General features: G+C 39.4%; 1 protein-coding gene across 1 annotated transcript in view; it reads left to right on the plus strand.

Annotated features, from left to right (window-relative positions):
* Positions 1–21,403, plus strand: part of Non3 (Ribosome production factor 2-like protein Non3) — a 118,986-nt gene that overhangs the window by 46,832 nt on the left and 50,751 nt on the right. The window contains exons 5-6 of the mRNA XM_089250162.1: positions 4,545–4,703; positions 21,169–21,268. Of these exons, the coding sequence (XP_089106288.1) occupies positions 4,545–4,703; positions 21,169–21,268 (259 nt within the window). The remainder of the gene's footprint in view (positions 1–4,544; positions 4,704–21,168; positions 21,269–21,403) is intronic.

Here is a 21,403-nt window from a genome sequence, read left to right on the forward strand (position 1 = left end):
AATACAAGTTCCTTTTCTGAGAAAAAGCGTTCACTAGTTCTCTCTCTCTCTTTCATTTTGGATTTATTTTTGTTGCACCATGGTCATTTTGTGCACACGTATCTGTTGTATCTACCTATCCCCCCCTTTACCTACTGTGGGTACTAGAAGAATAGCCAGTTTTAAGAAGTCCGATAAAACAGCTGTTGTATTGGCACACAATAGACAATTGAAAGTACAACAGAGATGAGATTTTTTTAAACTCAAGCACCTGTTATTTTGCTGTATTTACGAGTCTGGATTAATACTAGGGGGGGGGGGGGCTCTGCCCCCCTGCCGCATTGGCGGCCAATCCCCCCCTTCTCTTCCCAACATATCTTGTTTATGTCGTCCCACTTCATCAGCGTGCTATGGAAAGGGACACGTGAAAGCATCAGCTTACTGAAGAAGCGAATTTTAAGATAATAAAGCAACAAAAAACAAATGTGATTCATCAAGTAACCCTGAAAAACTTCTCCACGAGGGTCCCCAGACTCCAATTCGCTGAATTTTAGTGAGGGACCCAGACTGGATTCATCTTGGGCTTCCGCTGTTGCAAAATTCCACGGAAAATAATGATATTCATCCATGGCCCTCAAAATTAATCCTGTCAATTTCCATATGGTGCCCCCGACCTGGAAGCTTGTTGGTCATCCCCCGCTGCGAGTGCTATGAAAATTTTCATTTGTATTCATTTTACCAACGAATAAAACTCATCGCTCCCAACAAAATACGTTTACAAAATACATTTATCTCGAGCTTCAGCTGTTGCAAGTTCCACAATGTTAAACAAAAGACAACAATGAGATTCATCCAGGGCCCCCAAAATGAAATCTATCAATTTCCACATCGGCCCCCGACAGGCTCGTCATTGGGGGGTTATATATATACATACATTCAGTACATGTTCTTTGCCCACTCCTAGAAAAAGTTGAAATGACGGCCTTGGTCACCGACCTCGAAGCTTTTCCGACGTCCACAGCTGCGAGTGCCACGAAAAATTTTCATTTGTTTTAGTTTTACCAACGAATAAAACCCATCGCCCCCAACAAAATACGCCGGACCCAGAAAAGAATAAGATTCATCCAGGGCCCCCAAAATGAAACGGAGTCCCCGACTCGGAAGCTTATCGGGTATACCCCTGTGAGGGCCATGGCAAATATTCATTTTACCAACGAATAAAATCCAGCGCCCCACGCAATCACTCCGGACTGGAAATATCTTCAGCTTCCGCTATCGGAAATTTTTCAGTTTTAAAGCAGCAAGAAAACAATGAGGTCCATCAAGGGCCTCTGGAAATTAAACCTTTTAACTTCCCCATGAAGGTACATGTGCAAGGTACCAAGACCCCGTATGTTGGGAACACCGGTGATTTATGTATATTATACAATGTCGGCATCACCCCCACAAGGGCAGGGCTGACAGGGGCCGGAACGATTCTTATCACTTTTTGATTTTTCACTATAAATTAAATATATCACTATAAATTAACCACAGGGGCCCGCTATCTCTCCCATCCTAGGGGTCCCTACTGTAGGAAGTGGGAGCCTCTCGGTACATACACATAAATTAGTCCCGATGGGGGATATGCAACAGTTGGTCCCGATATGCAAGAGTTAAATGAAAACTTGAACCAAAATTGTAACCGACTTCCGTAACCCAAAAACGTAACAGATTTTCGTTACATAAAATCGTCACTAATTTCTGTTGCTTAGAAACAGGCCTTTCGAGTTTGGGATTTTATATTGTAGAGTAGATAATAATAATTCAAAGCAAAAAAGATCGAAACCCCTGTAGAACGTTGTTGAACGGACGGCTTTTAAAACGACGCAACGTACCAACGAGAACGACGAGGGGCAAGGCATATGTACTCAATGTGTGTGTGCATGTATATATATATACCATTTTTAGTGTATTTTCAAAAGCCGGGAGACCCCCCAAATGACGGTCCTGCCCAAGAGGTTAACAAAGCCACGGTGGAGATTTTTTTTCCTTGAGATGCTTCAATAATTTGGTGACAATTTCAGTAGAACATTAAATTACACAAGAATCATAGTACATAAAACAAATGATATATAGAACATTCGTTAAAAAATATACACGAAGATACCCGAAGAACCCAGCGGTTCTTAAATTTTTTTTTCACTCACGGAGCCCCGTGGGCCTTTCATTTTAATTGATTTATCATATTTTGTTTATTCATGTCATTTTCCTCGACCGGTCGCAGAGCCCTGGAAAATGCATACGGAGCACCAGTTGAGAGGAGGAAGAACTAATAACTAGTTCTCTTAGCACAAGCTGTAGTTTTCTGCGTGGATGATGAATGAATTATTGGATTCGGAATAAACCTCAGAACAGTGGTTAAATTTCATAGGTTTGAATATATATTCATAGATACAAATAATAAATATTTTTGTCAAATAAATTAGCAATCTCTAATTTACTGGTAAAAACTTTCCTTTTCTTTCTTTCTTTTTTTCAACTACAACGTGGGTATTTGTGCCCTTTTCAAACCAAGTAATCCTTCTTTTCTCAATAAGCTATTCTTTTTTCCAAACATTGATGGTTTTGGGGAGGAGAGGACTGCATTGTTGCAGGAAGGGGCAGTTTGACGAGACTGTGTACCTGTCACTAACCGTACAATGAGATTGGGGGAAGGAACTGGTTCCTGGCGAACGCATTTTTGAGTTTGAGCCGAAATGACGGTAGTTGTCTTCGGACTCATATATGAGTCTTCACCGTTTAGAAGGTTAATATTATTTAAACAAAAAAACTTGTTTAAACCGAAAAAACCCTGGTTTAAACCAAAAAAACACGGTTTTTTGGTTTTTTTTTAAAAAAAAACGTTTTTTTTTACCAACCCTACTAAAATGTGGGAATTTGCTCTCCTTCACTGGTAAGTGAAATCTTTTGAGGGAAGGTGCATAGTGTTTACTTCTATAATTTTTTTTACCCTGTCTTTTGAATTGAATCACACTTGAGTCAGTAGAATAAGGTAATATGTTTTGAGCAATTTTTCTTCAACTTCCATCAAAACTAACATGAAAACATAAAAAAAACTTTTTTGAAGGATGTAAAAATGGTAGCTTCTTGACGAAGGTGTGATTGGTGGAAACAATAAAATAATAACAATTCAAACTTGATTAAATTAATTAAATGAAACTAATTATTTTATGAATTGACATATTCAATAAAATTAGTGGTTTTAGATTTTTTTTCTATTGGTTACTCATCAAGTCATATTTACGTACTGATTTATACATGTTGCATTGAAGTTTTCATTTTCCTTGTGACTGCAATTGATATTTATTGTGCTGAAATGTTAATAAATTTACTTCACTTTTTATGATAAATATTTTGACACAACTTCAAAATTTATTCCAGCGTAGATCACATTTGGTCTTTTTCTCTTCCCTCTAGGCACCACTGATTTTGTCGCCCTTTTGAGAGATGCTCTTAAATTTCATTTCTTAATCTCCTCCCTTCAAAAATCATTGCTTTACTAAATTTTTTATTAAATATCCCATTTACCAGAAGGAAGGTTTGATCGTAAAACGGGGGGGGGGGGGGGGGGGAAGAGATATTTTTTTTATCATCAAGTAAGGCATTTATTTTTGATATTTGTTTAAAACAACTTTTTTGGTTAATTACATTTTGACGTGCAATACCCATTATTTTGCATTGCAATTATTTGACAATTTTAGTGATAATTGGCAACTTACTTGCTTTTGACAAATATTTTGGCTGTAAAATTGTAATTTTCCTGTGACAATATTTTTGTGTGTAAATGGTAACTTGGATTTCATAATTTTTTTTTGTCCGCATTTTATATTTTTCATGAAAAAAATGTGGCCGGACTGATTATATCATGTTGTGTGTATTGATACTGTCCCATATAATTTCTCTCGCGAGTACTTGAAATGAGCAGAGGGTGAAACGAAATGCAGGATGTCACAGATTTATTGCGCAGAACAGCTATTTACAAGAAGTGATTTCACGAAACATGCTAATCAGAGAGTGGCCTACTAATAAGAGTTCTCGCATTGAGGACAAAGTCCAACTGACCAACTTCTCCCTTCTGGTGGCATCACATTTATAGGCATGGGAAAAGCTTCAAGAGGATTCTATTATTTTTTTGGAGCATCTTTACATTTCTCCTTTGGCATTATCACATCGCTGAATCGGAGCTGTCACCAGACATGCCAAGTTTGTCGTTAATTTAGCAAGATTTACAGAAGTATACCGCACCGATTATTTATATGTGAAAGATGACATAATAAATGATAAATAATTTCTATTTATACATCATTTTCATAACAATACTTTACGGAAATAATTCCATGGGCTGGATGGCCCCTTGGTAGGCCAGAGGTTGTGCAACTCTGTTATAGAGGGTACTGTTATACGGGATTTTCACTGTTATCGTTTTATGGTCTGAACTTCTACTTTATTTAAAACTATCCTTGTTCTGCTTAATAGTAACATATTCTTTGTGCTATTGAAACAAAATTGTTATAATTTTATAGGAATTCTTTTCATTGAAGACTGATGCACCACTTTTCTTATTTGGTTCACATAATAAAAAAAGACCTAACAATCTGGTTATTGGACGAATGCATGACAGCCATATTTTAGATATGTTTGAATTTGGGGTTGACAATTTCAAAGCACTGAGTGATTTTAAGGTATGTTGGTTTTTTCTTCCTTGACTTTTTATTATTATTAGGACTTCACAAATTATATATATATACAGTAAAAACCCCCTCTTTTACGGTGGGGGGGGGGGGTTCCTGTATCAAGTGTATTATATAGTATTAACTGTAACTGATATGCTTATTTATTTCTAAATGTATGAAATTTTGACAATATGAGATGCATTAAAAGTCCTGAAAATGCGTAATTATTGCATAGATGAGAAATTAAAATTAGGAAGGAAATATAAGTTTTCATACTGAATTAACATCTTTTGGAAAAACTTATCAGTTGCAGTGTGATGGATTTTGCTAAGTATTTCAACTCCTTCAAAATGTATTTTAAGCTAAAAGATTAAATCCAATGACTTTTAGTTATTTTGTTTACATAAAAATGTGTTTAATCAATGCATTGGGAAGCATTGATTAAATACATACATTGATTAAATACATTCTCCAATGCATTGGATAATTGCAAGAGCACAAACTCCAATATTGTATTTTTCACTCTATTTGAGACATCAATTTTTTTCTCTTGGTGATAGAGTGCGACAATCATACTGAAGCTGACCATATTAAACAGCAGAGAATGATATAAAATATAGGAGCACAATCAGCGACACATGATTTCAGATTCTAAATGGACATCAGAAGACAACAGTAACAAATTTCAAGCCAAAATTTCATTCAAAAGTAGCCAAATATAAAAAAGTTTTTCAAATATTTAAACTTTTGCTGCAATCTAGTGAGCATAATTCAAATCAAAATTTTAAATATTGGTGTCCATAGAGGTGTTTTAGTCCAATGGTATGAATGATGAAAATGGTGTCGTGATCATATCTGAGGGTGGCCGTTAAACAGGGGTTTGAAATACATTATTAATACACGCTTTTTGCTGGGATATTTTTATTTGTTAGGAAAACAGGGGTAACCGTTAAGAGGGGGTTTTACTGTTTATATACTGGGCCAGCATCAGTCCTTCCTTTTGGCATCAGAAATTGGCTAGGTGACTTGTATCGGTTTCATTTCACCATACGTTTTAAGTCTGTATGTCCTGTTTCGGCCCGATGATGTTTTATTTTCATTTTTTGGTTAGCGTGATTTGATTAGAGAGTAGTAATCACATGTAATTTAACCTAATAGTTCATGATGGTTAGCAACTTGGTGCTAATTGTGATGGCTTACACAATGTCATGTTTTTGCAAAGAACAATGTTTCCAAACATCTTTTATTTTTGTGTGAAATTTGGATCCATGAAAAAATCTCCTTAATTCCCATTCTCTAAAGTTAGCAGCTATGCAATGGGTATGAATATATCACATGCACCATGGATCCTGCTTGTAAGGTTTTTCAAAAACCATCATGAAAAAATATTGTAGGTGAGAAAATGCTTTAAAATTTTCGTTTAATGGGTATTATTGAAAGTCGGGGCCATGAAAATAAGTTGTACTAAAAGGGAAAACATTCTAGGAGGGAATGTTATGAGCAGGATAAGTATTGCCAGAGAAAAGGATATGCAGGGATACTTCAATTTACATCAGTTACTCGTTCCAAGGTTAATGATGTAGGTCAAGGTCAATTTTTCCACTGATAATGCTCCTCCCTACTGGGGAGAAGGGAGATAAGGGCAAATATGCAAATATTTTTTTATTCTAATCTATTCATCTTTTCATGTGACTGTCATAGCGAAACATACCCATTCTAAAAACATTATGTGAAATGCCAAGATGCGCTCTGAAGTGCATCTAATTGGATTTTTTTTATTTTTTGTTCGGACATAATTCTGGGGTGCAGTAATATATAACTGGGATACCACATAAATTCTAGGGGACTATATTGTGGTATTACAGTATTTTGCTTCTTTTGGCCGCCGATCATTGACTTGTCCAATTTCTATCTATATTTTGTTACCATATTTCCCTGCATTAGTCAACATGCTGGGAAATGGAGGGAGACCAACATGCTGGGAATATTTGGCTTGTATTTCTGGGTGTACCAGAAAATTCAAATCACAGATTCCGGAAAATTCTTAAATATATTATTAAAATCTATTTAATTGTCTGAATGCATACTGTGATTTTATTGAACTTCACTTTTCCCAGCATGTCGGGAATGAACCAGACCACAACATTAAAAAACTTGGTGTCCCTCGAGTTTGGCTGCGTGCTAGCAAACGCAGAGGGAATTTATTATTATTTTTATTTGTTTTTTATTTTTTTATGTTCCCCACTCTTTTTTGAATATTTTGGCTTTCAATGTAATCACCCCCCCCCCCGTAGAACTTCAGCAACAGAGTCTGGTCATGTTCTGTATTCTATTCACACACCCAATCAGGGGAAATGAGATTTCAGTCGAACTTGGTCGTCGCTGTGGTGGTCGAGTGGTCATAGTGATGGAGCCTCATCGCGTGGATCTGAATCAAACCCCACTGTCACCGCAGTGGTGGTTGGCTGAAGTTGGTATTCTGTAGTTCCCAACTTCGAGGTCAATCTCCCCGTTAAAAAGTCTGGCTGCAGAGAGCAACAGGCCTACAATATAATTATTCATTCATTACACTTCACTCACTATGAGTGAAAAAAAACTCATAATTAAAAAGAAATTGATGGCAGCACACTACACATAACACGCATTACACAGAAACAAACTTCATTGTAAGTTCACTATACACACACACATATTCCAACATGTATCTTTTCATTAGAAGTTCTGCAGAGGAATGTGGACGAGGTGCCTGTCTGGTTTAGTAGTCCAATCTTGTCAGACTGGAAAACTTATTCTTCTGCTGCAAGTTCCAAGTGGAATCCTTTGTCACATTTTGAAAACAAAGGAAAAGAAATAGTGTTGAAGTTAGCTCTTTTTCTCTCCCTCCTTTTGTCTCATTTAAGTTGTTGCAAAAATATATACGTATATGGTAAAGATAAGTAATAGATAAAGATGGAGCATTTCTCTTCTGGGTATATTGTTCCGAATAATTTTCCGCAAGATTCAAGATTGTCTGTCGAACCGCTTCTTGCTTTGCAAACACAGATTTATTTACGGAACAGCAACTTACACGTATTTTACAACCTAATCAGAGAGCTAACAACTTTCTCATAAAGTTGAATCACAACTGACTTTTCATTGAAATCTCTCTAAAATCTCCCTCTCTTGTGATTGCCTCTCTATTTATAACCCTGGTGGAAACTTCGAGAAAAAGAATGTGCTACAAAATTCTCTTTTACAGTTTTCAAGTTGGCGGGGGCCCCCCAAAGCAGAATGTTTAGCACTGTTCTGCGACGAGCCCTCAGCTGACTGGGAATGTTCTGCAGTAAAAATCCCCATACATGTAATAATGTTTTTTTGCACTTTTTTTTAAAATTCTTCCACATTGTTTTGCAGTAGCGCTAATTGTTCTGCAATGTACGTCGCAGATTTTGGCACATTCTGCTTTGGGGGCGGCGCCACCGTATGGAGGTGTGGGAACTATTGCCTGGAGGGGAGGGACTTCTGGAATGTTCTCACCAAATCGCATCTTCCTCCGATAAACCAAAACTAATAGAATGTGATAAAGAATTGTGCCATCTATCGTCTATAGTTCGTAACATTTCCCCTCTCTTAGAATTGTTCGCCCCGACAATTCAGTTCGGCGGGTTGCATTCACTGTGGTAAGAGGCTGGTCTGTTGAAGTTGACCACCTTGTACTTCGAGGATGGAGTTTTTGGATCCGAGCTACGACGTCGTTCAGTCTCTTCACGACTCTGTAGGGTCCTTCCCATGACGTCTGAAGTTTCGGGCGCAGTCTTTTTCAGCGCTTTGGGTTCCAGAGCCAAGCGAGGTCTCCTTCTGTGAAGTCATGAGACGTGGCCTTTGCATCGTAGCTGTTCATCTTTTCGGAGCCAATGTTGATTTTGTCTCTGCCGATTCGATGCATGTCCTTGAGACATTCCTGGAGTCCTGGGACGTATTCTTCCTGTGGAAGAGAAGCATCTGGGGATCGCCCAAACAGCAGTCCAGCAGGCAGCCGAAGATCTCGTCCCATCACCATCTGTGCTGGTGAAAATCCGGTGCTTTCGTGGACAGCAGTTCGATAGGTCAGTAGGAAAAGCGGTAACTTCGCATCCCAATCCTGTTGGTTCTTCGACACGAAGAGTGAGAAATGATTCAGGATGGTTCTGTTGAATCTCTTGAGCATCCCATCGGATTCCAGGTGGAGCAGAGTTGTTTGCGTTTTCTCCATTCCTAGAAGCTTGCACATGCAGGGCTCGGCACGGGTCACTTTTTTCCCTAAAAGCAAAAAAAACCTCGGTCTTGGGCGCTTTTCTATTGTCAGTGTTTTTTTTTTTTCTTCAAGGAGGAACACTTGACTGGTTCAATATCGCTAATTTCCTCCCTCCCTTCATTGAACTACGATCAAAGGCGTCTTATCTTCCCGGGAGCATACTGTGTTACGTCAGCATAACTTGATTTCAAGGCGCTTGGAAAGAAAGCTCCTTGGTTAAAGAATCGTCGTTTTATGGAAAACCTGGTCAGAAAAAAAACTAGCATAAAAGGCGTATACTTACAACAAAGAATTTCCCCCCTACTACCATTCATTCTTATTTCCAAACGTGCTCACTCGTTCTTTTATTTTCATCTTATTTTAAAATTGATCCTTTATTTTATTTGTTTTGAAAAGTTTTAGTCCTAAGGGCCGAATTCCTTTCTTGGAGCATCGAGAAAGTTACATTTGTTGTTTGTTCTATCGTTACTTTTGTTAATTTTTTTAAATGTTATTTGAAATGACGATTTAAGAGAGCCTGTGCAGAAGCTAACTTACGCGCAGCGGGAGAATACCAAAGCGCGTATTAAAGACGTGCATTATTAATACGTATTAAGCGTATTAATACGCTTTGGAGAATACTCTTGTAGCTGGCCAAGGTTAAAGAAGCTCGCATGTATTTTGAATTTACTTACAATAAAAAAAATTATCCGATTGAAAATCGCGATCTCTATCTACAAATAAAATTCGTGATCAAAAGGAGAACTATTTATGAAAAGATCACAGAATCATGCAATTCAACATTTAGTTTAACACAAGGGTTTCCAAATCAGATGAAAATTGGTCATCAATCTGATAAAAACTCAGTTAATGCATTCGAGCCGTAAATAGAGACGGATTTAACGGTGGGTGCACCGAGCGCGCCTTTGGCCCCTACTTTACATTTTTTTCTTAATTTAAAGGGCCTAATATTAATTTTTTTTTTATGCCCGGGCTGTCAACTGACCTTTATCCGCTTCTGGCCGACACTTAATTTAGAGCATCTTCACGATACTGATTGTTGACTTAATATCGACATCTTGCACTTCATTCTTGGTGTTGTGTAAAAAAATCCCATTTTTAGACCTCGGAAGTTATTAAAACGTTTTTGTCTGGAGTCGCTATTATGACAGCAATAGGAGAGGGCGGGGGTCTGGTTCCACAGGTATTGAACGAGGAAAGGTGCCGAGTTTACTCTTTTTCTGTTAAAAAAGAGTGGATACCGGCCCCGGGCGATAGTAAATTTTCGTTCGTACTTGCGACCCGGGTTGCTACATACCGTGATCAGATCTAAAACTGGGAGCGGGGGGGGGGGGCAATACCTCGGACGGCGTTTTTGATGGAATGGTATATTTCAGAAAAGGCAATAAAAATTCCTTTGCAAAATTATCGAATTTCGCAGTCAAGAAGCAGTAAAATTGCGTTTCCCCTTCAGAAAAACCAATTGTATTACGGCCATGGTAAATCGGGTGCCCCGGGTGGGGGCAAATTCTTTGTTTTTGTTCGTTGAAAATTACGGGAGGAGTCAGCGCTAACGTGGCGACTTTTTTTCGCGCTAAAATCGGTAACCCTAACAGCAGGGTATGTATATGTATAATATACATATAACAACAGTGCTCCCAACACACAGGGTCTGGGTACCCTGGGGGGATTGTACGTATACCTTCATGGGAAAGTTAAAAGTTTTCATTTCCAGGGGCCCTTGATGGATCTCATTGTTTTCTTGCTGCTTTAACGTTGAAAAATTTGCGATAGCGGAAGCACAAGAACAAGATATATCCAGTCTGGGGGCTCCAAAAAATTTGCGAATTCGGTCACAGGTAGTTGCGTGGATGGTCCTGGATTTTATTCGTCGGTAAAACGAATACAAATGAAAATTTTTCATGTCATTCGCACCGGGGGATGACCGACAAGCTTCCAAGTCGGGGCCCCATGTTTACAGGTTTCATTTTGGGGGCCCTGGATGAATCTCATTATTTCCTGTTGTAGAATTTGCAACAGCGGATGCCCGAGAGAAAGACAGTCTGGGGCCCCACTAACAGTATGCGAATTGGTGTCCCGGGTAATTGGTAGGGGACCCTGGAGTTTATTCGTTGGTAAAACGAATACAAATGAAAATCTTTCATGGCATTCTCACCGGGGGATACCCGACAAGCTTCCAAGTCGGGGCCCCATGTGTACAGGTTTCATTTTGGGGGTCCTGGATGAATCTGATTCTTTTTGTTTTTTAACATTATACAATTTGCAACAGCGGAAGACCGAGATAAATCCAGTCTGGATTCCCCACTAAAAATCTGCGTATTGTGTTCCCGTTACTGGATGTGGGGCCCAGGATTTTATTCGTTGCAAAATTGAAAAAAATTAAAAATTTTCGTGGTCCCTTACAGGGGTGTGCCCGACAAGCTTCCAGGTCAGTGCTCCATGGGAATGTTGATAGATTCTAATTCGGGGCCTCTGGACGTATCTCATTGATTTTTGTTGTTTAACATTGTAAAATTTGCAACACATCGGTAGCCTGAGATATATCCAGTGTGGGCCCCCACTAAAATTCAGTGAATTGAATCTGGGGCCCCGGTTTCTGGGGGGTGCTTGATGAATCTCATTTGTTTTTTGTTGCTTTATCATTATTTTTATTAAAATTCGCTTCTTCAGTAAGCTGGTGCTTTCACACGTCTTTCCATAGCTCGCTGATGAAGTGGGACGAAATAAACAAGATATGTTGTGAAGAGAAGTGGGGGGGGGGTTGGCCGCCAAAGGCGGCAGGGGGGCAGAGCCCCTCTAGTTATATATATTTTTGTAATTTTTTATGTGCCCTTTGTCAGCCGCTGTGGTGGTCGAGTGGTCATAGTGCCGGACTCGCATCGCGAGGATCCGGGTTCGAACCCCACCGGCGCCACAGTGGTGGTCGGCTGAAGTTGGTTTACTGTGGTTCCCAATTTCAAGGCGCGAATGCAAGCCGATCTCCCCGTTAAAAAGTCTACACACTCGGACTGTTAGGTGCATTCAATTTTTTCTTTCTAAGAGCGTGTTTTTTTAAACTGTACGCCTTATTTAAACTATCGGCCTTTCCATCGCGAAACCCTGATAATATCCGTGATCGTGCAACTGAGGATGGTTAACAATGGTCTTTCAGCTTTAAAGCCCAAATTCGAGTCAGTTGCCGTTTAAAAAAAAATCGCCTCTGGAAGCAGCAGAAATTACTGTAGTCGATCGTCATTGCGTCAAATCCCGATGTTTCGTGAAAAAAAAATTTCATTCCGGGAGTAAAAAGTGCGTTTCCGCCGAATTACGAATGCTAATTTAGAAACTTCGCCGAATAACGAGTGTCAGATCGCCAAATAATAAGTACTTAATCGCCAAACGTTGTGTTGATTCTTTGGAAATTCTCTCCTATTTTGCAACAATTTCTTTCCAAGTATGAAAAAATTGAAAACTTATAGAAAATGTTTAGCCCATTTGAAGTGCTGCAGTTCCAGACAGACAACAGTGCCCTCAGTAAGCAAAAATCATCTTAAATAGACTGGTGTGAAAAATTTTATGACAGCCTCTCTTTCAAACAAGCTATCAAAAGCCTGAAATACCAAAAACAAAAAACAAGCTGATGGAAAGATGTTTGATAGCAAAAGACAGTGTAGTTGTTTTATTTTGAAAAGGGGTGAGGGTTAACGAAAATATTCTCGTTAATTTCCCTGCTCCAATTTATAAATATCTGTTCCGAATCCTATATTTTGCTGCTCCAAAACTGCTCCGGATCCTATATTTTGCTGCTCCAAAACTGCTCCGGATCCTGAATTTGCGGCTCCAAAACTGCTCAGAATCCTGAATTTTGCTGCTTCAAAGCTGCTCCGAAATGGACTTTGTCACTTCCCACCCCTGTGTTTCTGGGTAAAGGAGTAAATGTGTGTTTTTTGCAGGGGTGTATGTTGTGTGTAAAAAAATAAAAAAATATATTTTTACAAATTTTTCTCTCAAAAACCAAACAATTTCAAAACTGTTTTATTTTCTCCCTCACCCAAGGGCAGTATTATTTTCGTGCCCCTCCCCCCTGTAAAATAGTAGACTCACCCACTTTTCCCAGTCCGGCCATAGGTGGGGATAGACTTGAAGGTCTTAGGGGTGTGGCACGATGACAATTGATATACATCATATATATGTATACATCAGTAGGCCATTGACGCTGGGGGGAGGGTGGATTGCCCCTCCCTCAACGTATAATAATTAAAACAATTTAGTTAATTTAATAATTTAAATAATTTATTTATAATTCAGTAATTTAAGTAATTTTTTAATTTAATAATTTAAAATATTGTTAAAAATTTAATCATTATAGTAAATTTCTTAAAATTTGTTGGAACGTATTATACAAACCTAGGTAAGTAAATCAAATTTATACTAGTTAAAAAAGGTTTGAGTACATTTTGTATACTGTCATTCATAGCATAATATGAATGAAAAATCCACTGGAATGTAGATGGGACAAATTCTCTCTCATCAAATTTTGTGTTATTTCATTTGTTCCCCTTCTTTGAATGTGAAAACTTTTTCCCATTTTGAAGTTATTCTCTCACACATAGTTGCTGATAAATTTGATAAGTTATTCAAAACTTTTCTGGTTAGCAGAATGCGTTTGAGTTTCATTTAATTATTTTACACTATTATGTAAAATAAAAAGACATTTCAATGAGTTCTATTGAAATGCAAAGTTAAAACTAAATTCAATTTCAATTCATTCAATTTGGTAATAATCAAAATTCATTGTCCATTTGGTCTCTTTCTAAAAATATTTTGGTCACTATTTGGTCACTTTTAAACATTTTGGTCACTATTTGGTCACTATTTCAAACAATTTGGTCACTATTTTCACTATTTTTGAGGCCATGATCCATGCTGACCCCTGCACATGCCACCGAAAACCGCTGAAGTGAAGTTCATTCCTTGGTCGGAATGAATCAGCATGGGGACTCGGAATGGAGACACCCAATTTCGCACCATAACTTCATCCAGCATCACTGCTTCTTGATCAGGAACGGGATACGCTTCCAGCCACTTGGTAAAATAGACCATGGTCACCAGTATGTACTTGTAACCATTGTGGGTTCTGGGTAATGGTCCGAGGATGTACAGGGCGATTCTCTCAAACGGCACACCCACATTATAACGTTGGAGGCAGGCTCGGGTGCACTTCGGAGGTCCTTTGCGAGCAGCGCTAGTCATTGCAGTTCTTGCACCATTTATCCATGTCAGTCCTGGTCTTGTCCCAATAGAACCGTTCACAGACCTTCTGGAGCGTCTTGGTGATGCCGAAATGTCCACTGGTCGGTTCTCCGTGCAACTCTTTCAAAACTTCTTTCACACAGGCTCTTGGTAGGATGAGTTGCCATCTGAACGTTTTCCCATTCTCCGACTCCCATTTGCAATATAGCAGGCCATCTCTCATCTCCAGAGAGTCCCATAGCACCCAGTATCTTTTGGTCGTCGGACTGGAAGAGGCGATGTTTTGCCATGTTGGTTTGTTTTCGACAGATTCCTTCAAGTCCATTATTGGGCGTATGTCGGGATCTTCTAGCTGGTCCTTCCGGGTGTTCTTGCTTGGCTTCAGTGAGATGGTGGAGGGGTTTCTATATCTTAGAGAAGCCTTGGACGAATTTCCGATAATATGTGCAGTCCCAGGAAGCTCCGAAGCTTGTGCACATTCTCTGGTCGCTTCCAGTCTTCTACGGCTTTGGTCTTCTCAGGATCTGTCCTTATTCCTTCTTGGGAGATGATGTGACCCAAGTAGGTGACTTCATGTCTAAACAGATGGCACTTTCTCGAGCTCAATTCTAAGTTGGCATCTCTCAGCTTCTGAAGGACTTTGCTCAAATTCTCTAGATGTTCCGAGAATGTCCTCCCCACAATGATTATGTCGTCCAAGTACACGAGACACGATTCGTAAGACAGTCCATGTAAAACTCTCTCCATTAGTCGTTCAAAAGTAGCTGGGGCGTTGCATAGGCCAAATGGCATCACCTTGAACTGCCACAGTCCTTGTCCAGTCGTGAAGGCCGTCTTTTCTTAATCGTTCTGGTGTATTGCCACTTGCCAATATCTACTCTTCAGGTCGAGGGTAGAGAACCACTCATGTGCAGAAAGCGTGTTGTCGATCCTTGGCAGCAGATAACTGTCTTTCTTGGTGACATTGTTCAGTCTTCTATAATCGACGCAGAATAGTGGAACCGCCCTTTTTCACCAACACGATCGGCGACACCAATGGGCTCGATGATGATGTTGACTTGCATTTCCCGTAGCAGTTTATCAACTTCTTCTTGCTCTGGGAACGGAAGTCTTCCAGGATGCTTTTTAATTGGTGAATGGTCCCCAGTGTCGATGGACTGAGCATTTCTTCTCTGGTCCGGATCCAGCTGGACATCTCCTATCAGGTTCTTGAACAAACTTCCGGAGTCCTGTAGTTGATTACCCGACAAGTCATGAACCACACATGTGACAGGGATGCACGTAGTGATCTCTTCACTGTTCTGAATCTCCTTCAGCTTGTTGCTAATATTGACTAATCTGACAGGGACGATGTACTTCGATGAATCCACCAGAGCAGTTGCATTCAACAAGTCATTCTTGTTTTCGCTAGGAAAATCCACCAGTCCAAGCTGGAAGTTCCGTCTCGTCCCAGCTGTACCATGGATGATGCTCTCCATTCTTGGCAGAATCGTGAAGTCCTGAACAGCCAATATCTTTCGGGGAAGGATTTCTTTGTTGTCACATCCGAATAGGGCAACGTTCTCTTTTGGTGTACGCAGCTGGTTATTTTTCAAACCCAGGGAGATCCTGTATTTTCTTAGAAAGTCTGATCCGATAATGTATGAGTCTTGAATGTCAGGCATGAAGACTGTGTGACGGTATGAGACAGCAGCAAATTTAACAGAAGCTTCCATCTTCCCATGCACGGTCATCTTGTCCCTGGTAATGATCTGTAACGTCAGTGAAGGTGCCACGTGTAGGAGTCATTGTCTGAATTTTTGAACCCCACCAGTTCGGACAATGCTCATATTTACTCCGGCGGCGATGACCATCGGCAGGGAAATCCGTCAATTTCACCCTCCACATACATTCCATGGTCTCCCCCGCTCAACTGCGAGATATGGTAGACACTTGATGGGGCATCTCCTCCTTGCAGCAACCCCCGCGAGATGGCCACTTTTCAGTTTAATAGCTTGGAGCTTCGGGAGGTGTCCCCTGTCTTGGGAACTCATTTGGCAGGATTTTTGTAGGTGACCTTCCTCATGGCACCTCCAGCAGACCAGGGCCTTGTCCTTAAGATTTTCTCGGTCTTTCTTTGCACTTTTCAGTTCTTTCAGCACACTGATGTCTGCCGTAGCATCTTCCACAACAGCGCCGGTGACCACTCTTTGCTCTCTTCTCAAAGCTTAATGGGCTGCTTTGAACTTCATGGTGTAGACGCGAGCACTAGGGTGGAACAAAAAAAAAAAAATTTTGAAATTGCCATTGTAATAGAATTTAAAATATGCCTTTATGTGAAGAAATGTCATTCCTAATTTTTTTCCAGAAAATTCAAACTTCTTGAGGTTCCTCATCACCCCTGAAGTTTTATGCACGTGTGGAATTCTGTAACATGACACTGCAGAGAAGGCTTTCCTATTTCGCTGAATACGTGATTCATTCAGTGACCTCTATCTTCTTCTTTTGTTTTCAGTATTCATTTGCCTTACCCCTTAACTAAGAGGGTGTATAGCAGTCAAACTGATGACCAGAAGCTTTTATCGTTGTGAAATTTTAGGAAATCCTAAAGACTGGGATTCTTGGGTCTCGCCCACCTATGGTGATGTTAAGCTTAGTTATTTGCTGGCTCAACACAATATGAAGGCACAACAATCAAGAAAAGATCCAGCTTGAAATTATCGTGCAAAGATGGAAAATATTTGGAAAACTGCTTCAATTCCTACGGTTTCTCACCAATAGATACACAAAAATTTAAAAGACTTTTACTGTAAATACAAGAATCTTCAGAAAAATATGAAAGCAAGGAAAGATTCTGAAAATTTTAAGTTGAACTTTAAATCTTTTCAGTGCGAAGCACGGAAATTGTTCGACATTGCAACATGCAAATGTGATTTTGAAGACTTTAAGTGTGACAAGTTGAGAAAGGTCCCAAATTTAGAGCGAGATTTCTTGAAAGATCAAAGTACATGCAAGATGGCCATTGGAAAGTAGATGTCCTAACAACGAATAAATTTGAAAACAATGAACAAAGGAAAATGAAAATGGTATCCCGTTTAAAATCATCTCAAGAAGAAACGGCGGAAACTAGTTCATCAACCACTGAAAACTCATCTATATCCAACAATTCTGAGGAAAGTGATCTATATGAGCTAAAACACAATTTATCGTTGAAGTTAGCATTTCCATCTACCAGTACTGAAGCTGGTCCATCAATCGGTGCCGAAGCAAGTACTTCATTTGCTTTTGAAGTTCTACCATCGTCCTCTCAGATGTGAACTAAATTACCAAATGTTCCTCTTGCTTGTGGTAGAACTGGTGTGTCTGATCGATCAGCTGCAATTATTGCGAATGCTGTGTTGGAAGATGTTGGGTTACTGACGAAAGAGAAGCCAAATATGACAATAGACCTGATGAAAATAAGGTGTGAAAGAGCATCACAGAGTTCTTTTGCAAGATAAAATTCCTAGAACAAAATGTGCGAGGAATATATTTTGATGGTTGAAAAGGCAAAACCTTAGCTAATGTCAAAGAAGGTGATTCTTTCCATAGAAGAACCATATCTGAAGAACACATAACTATATTGCAGGAACCCAAGTCAATTTATCTTGGTCACACAACTCCAAGAAGCAGTCGAGCAAGGGATATAAAGTCATCAATCCTAGATTTTTTGAAGCAAGATTTTGATACGAAGGAATTGATGGCGATCGTATGCGACGGGACTGTTACTGGTTATAAAAATGGTGTTATGAAATAAATAGAAAAAGAAACTGGCCATCCCTTGCAATGCCTTATTTTTCTTTTTCACTTTAATGAGTTACCTCTAAGGCATCTTGTGAAGCATCTAGATCAGTGATTCCCAACGTGGGCGTTAACTCCCCCGGGGGCAGTAGAAGCTACGGGTATAACATGGGATCCTATGGGCTAGATTGTGTTGGGGGAGCAGTGGGAGAAAAAACTTCTACGCCCACCCACATACAGAGAATTTATTGCTCTCACTACTCTCAGATGAGAATCTCATTTATAAAAAACTGGGAATCAAGAGAATTCTGAAAATTAGAAATGAAGGATTATCAGAAGCAGAAATCTGTACATTCCATGTTCCGAAAATAAACTTTTCTGCTAAACACTATTCGGAACTATGTGCATGGAATCAAGTGCGAGTGACTGAACCACCTATATTATAAAAAGTCAGGAAATAGACCCACAAAAATGATCTGAACCTGCTTTTCCATCTATACTGAATTTTCCGTGTCACACAGAAGCAGTTTAACAGTGCGTACGACTTGTAACTGAAGCATCTCTTGCTGTATCAGCAACCGTGACATCAGCAGTCATGAAGGCTTCATTCAAGCCAGAATAAAATCAAGGAGTACTCTTCCATCATTTGAAAAAAAAAGTGAAAAAGTGAAATGTAGTAACAGTTTGATAACAGAGAGGCACAATAGAGGCATTCTCCTGACGCTATACCGTTAAACTATGTTTTTTTTAAATTTGGAACATGGTTATTGTTTTGCCCCCCCCCCCCCACCCCCAAAAAAAAGGACTTATTTTCATCTCCCTCTATCAATCACTATATTTGGAGCACTTGAAAAATTCTCCTTTCAACTGCCATGACAGCTGCAAATATGCTTGTCAGTGAGGAACCTCAAGATATTAAAATATTTTCCTATATTTTGGTATAACATCTTAAAACCTTGAAAGGCATCTTTTGGATATTAAGGCAACATCAATTTCCAAAAAAAGTGAAAAAACACCTTTTTTCGTTCCACCCTAGCGAGCACTCTTGATGTCCTTGTATTCCCATAGGCACACAGGGCCCGTCATTTAGGGGGGGGGGGCAGGCAGAGGGGACACTGCCCCCTGGCTTTTTAAAATACACTAAAAATGGTATATATATATATATATATACACACACACACAAATATATATATACATACATTGGAACGGCTCTACACCTAGAGCTCCCGGTCTAGTTGGTATCACCAACCACCTACAATGGATGGGGTGACTATGGCTGTTCTCAACATCTGCCTTATCGCAGCCTGATTTCCAACCTCCTGCCATCTTAGGCCCTTGGCACTCTCTGGGCTGACGTCCGACGTTTGTTTCTCCTACGGACTTGCATCACCAGCCTCGCCAGGTTCTCTTAGCTCCGATGTTCTGCCAGTTCTAGATGGTGCGTCTCGAAATGTAGTGAAACGGTCCCTAGCACGCCTCGTCCACTTCAGGACCATTGTGAATCGGCCTTTGTCGGTCTACTGCTCACCGAACGTCCACCTCAGAACTGGACTTTCAAGGTCGTGTGGCATTTTCCTCTACTCGTATGCTGAAGTTCTGGACCGCATTCAGATAAGTGCAATATGTGAAAAAGTATGTGATATATTTAAATGTTCTTTATTTAACGTTATACTAAATTTTTAATGTTGTTAGCAAGTTCTTGTGTCAAGTTTGTAACAATGTTTGCTTTTCTTGTGATTGAATAAATGTCTTGATTTGAATTCTAGTATTGACTGGGAGTGCACTAAACACGTTGCATCATCAACTGCACAACAGCAGCGTTGCGACACTTAATATAGTGCACACGGCTTAATATCGATCAATAGTGTGTTCAGTAGTATTGCATTTGCAGGGCACGTTTTCAACGAGCACGGGTGCACCCACCGAGCTTGCTTTGGAAAGTTTTGTCGTAGGTGGCAAAGAAACTCTGATATGATAAAAACATTGATGAGGGTTGGGGGTCTGTCCGTATATACGACTCGCAAGGACGTATGCAGGAATGGATTGCATTGAATATTCATGATAACCTGAGGGCTTAGGTGATTTCGCAAAGTTGATTGAAGCCATGGGTGGGGATACGGGGAGAATGAAGATGATTGCCTCTCCCCCATCCTGATTTAAAAAATTATTGGCGTAGGCAGAATACCAAAAAGTGTACATTAGTCCCTTAATCAACAAACTTGATTCAACTTGGGAACAACTGATGTAAGAAAACAGTCCAGCATGGCTCATTTTGTCAAATGCAAGGGTTCCTACTTTTTCTACTTTCTTAACAAAATCCTATCAACAGAATTTGTATAATTGATTTTAATTGAAAATGGGATGATGGACATAATGCCACATGATAGAAATGTAGTAAATTGCTATTAATGATTCGGCCAAAGCAGAAATTGTACCGTTTTTTAAGTTATTTAGGGGGTGCGGGTGTATGGACCATTTGATGGTTTAGTAATTTTTCATTTGCTTAGTTTGAGGGTGGTTCTGCCTAGTTGAAAAAATGATAATTTTGTATTTACTACTTCATGGTCTTAAGCAGTAACTAAACTAACATTCATTGTTGAAAATTATGGTCCACATTTTCTGTATAGGTGAAACAACATTTCACATAACAAAGCAGTTGGATACACAGACCTATTCTAGGTTTTGTGACTTTGATGATACCTAATAGCATTCAATTTTTTTCTGTATTTTTAGGGCATGCAGAGGCACAAACAGTATTTACAATCAAGGGCGTAGCGGAGAGAGGGGTCTTGGGATGTGCCTCGTCCCCGAAATGTGAGAAAATGACCAAAAGGGGGGGGGGACGATGGCCAAATCTCTGTTGTTCTATAACTTTTGTCTCCCCCGAACGAAATTTCTGGCTACGCCCCTGTTTACAATTCTCAAGTAAAGAGCTAGAACTGAAAGTGCTTCATTTGTCAAAAACTATTACACTGGCATGGACCACTGAAATTTAAGCAAATCCTTTTTAAAAGGGATGTTTAAAAGCTTCTCAGCTAACATACGCATGTGATTTTTTGGAAAATTCCCAAATCAGGTGGTGAAACACCGCCTAAAAGTGCTAGTGTTGCTCCTAGAAGAAACAAAACAATTTTATCATTACAGGGGAAAATCACCTGCATAAGAAGTGTTAATGTTGTAAAACCCTATTTTTATGTTTTTTCATTATAGAATGCAAAGTTTGCTGTTGGCTCAAAACCATTGCTGATATTTACTGGAGATGCATTCGAAAATGATTCAGTCTACCAAAGAATGAAAAATTTATTTATTGGTTTGTATTTTTTAAAATGAATTTCTTCAGTCTTCTTAATACTGAATAGAGCCATAAGAATTTGATGTGGAATAGTTTTTCCCAAAGTGAACGACATAACCTCTTTGATGATTGAATGATCAAAGGGATACCTAA

This window comes from Pholcus phalangioides, unplaced genomic scaffold (assembly GCF_987345545.1).
Source record: "Pholcus phalangioides strain wild (caught in Gottingen) unplaced genomic scaffold, Ppha-v1.0 ptg000022l_1, whole genome shotgun sequence".
In the NCBI taxonomy this organism is placed as follows: Eukaryota; Metazoa; Arthropoda; class Arachnida; order Araneae; family Pholcidae; genus Pholcus; species Pholcus phalangioides.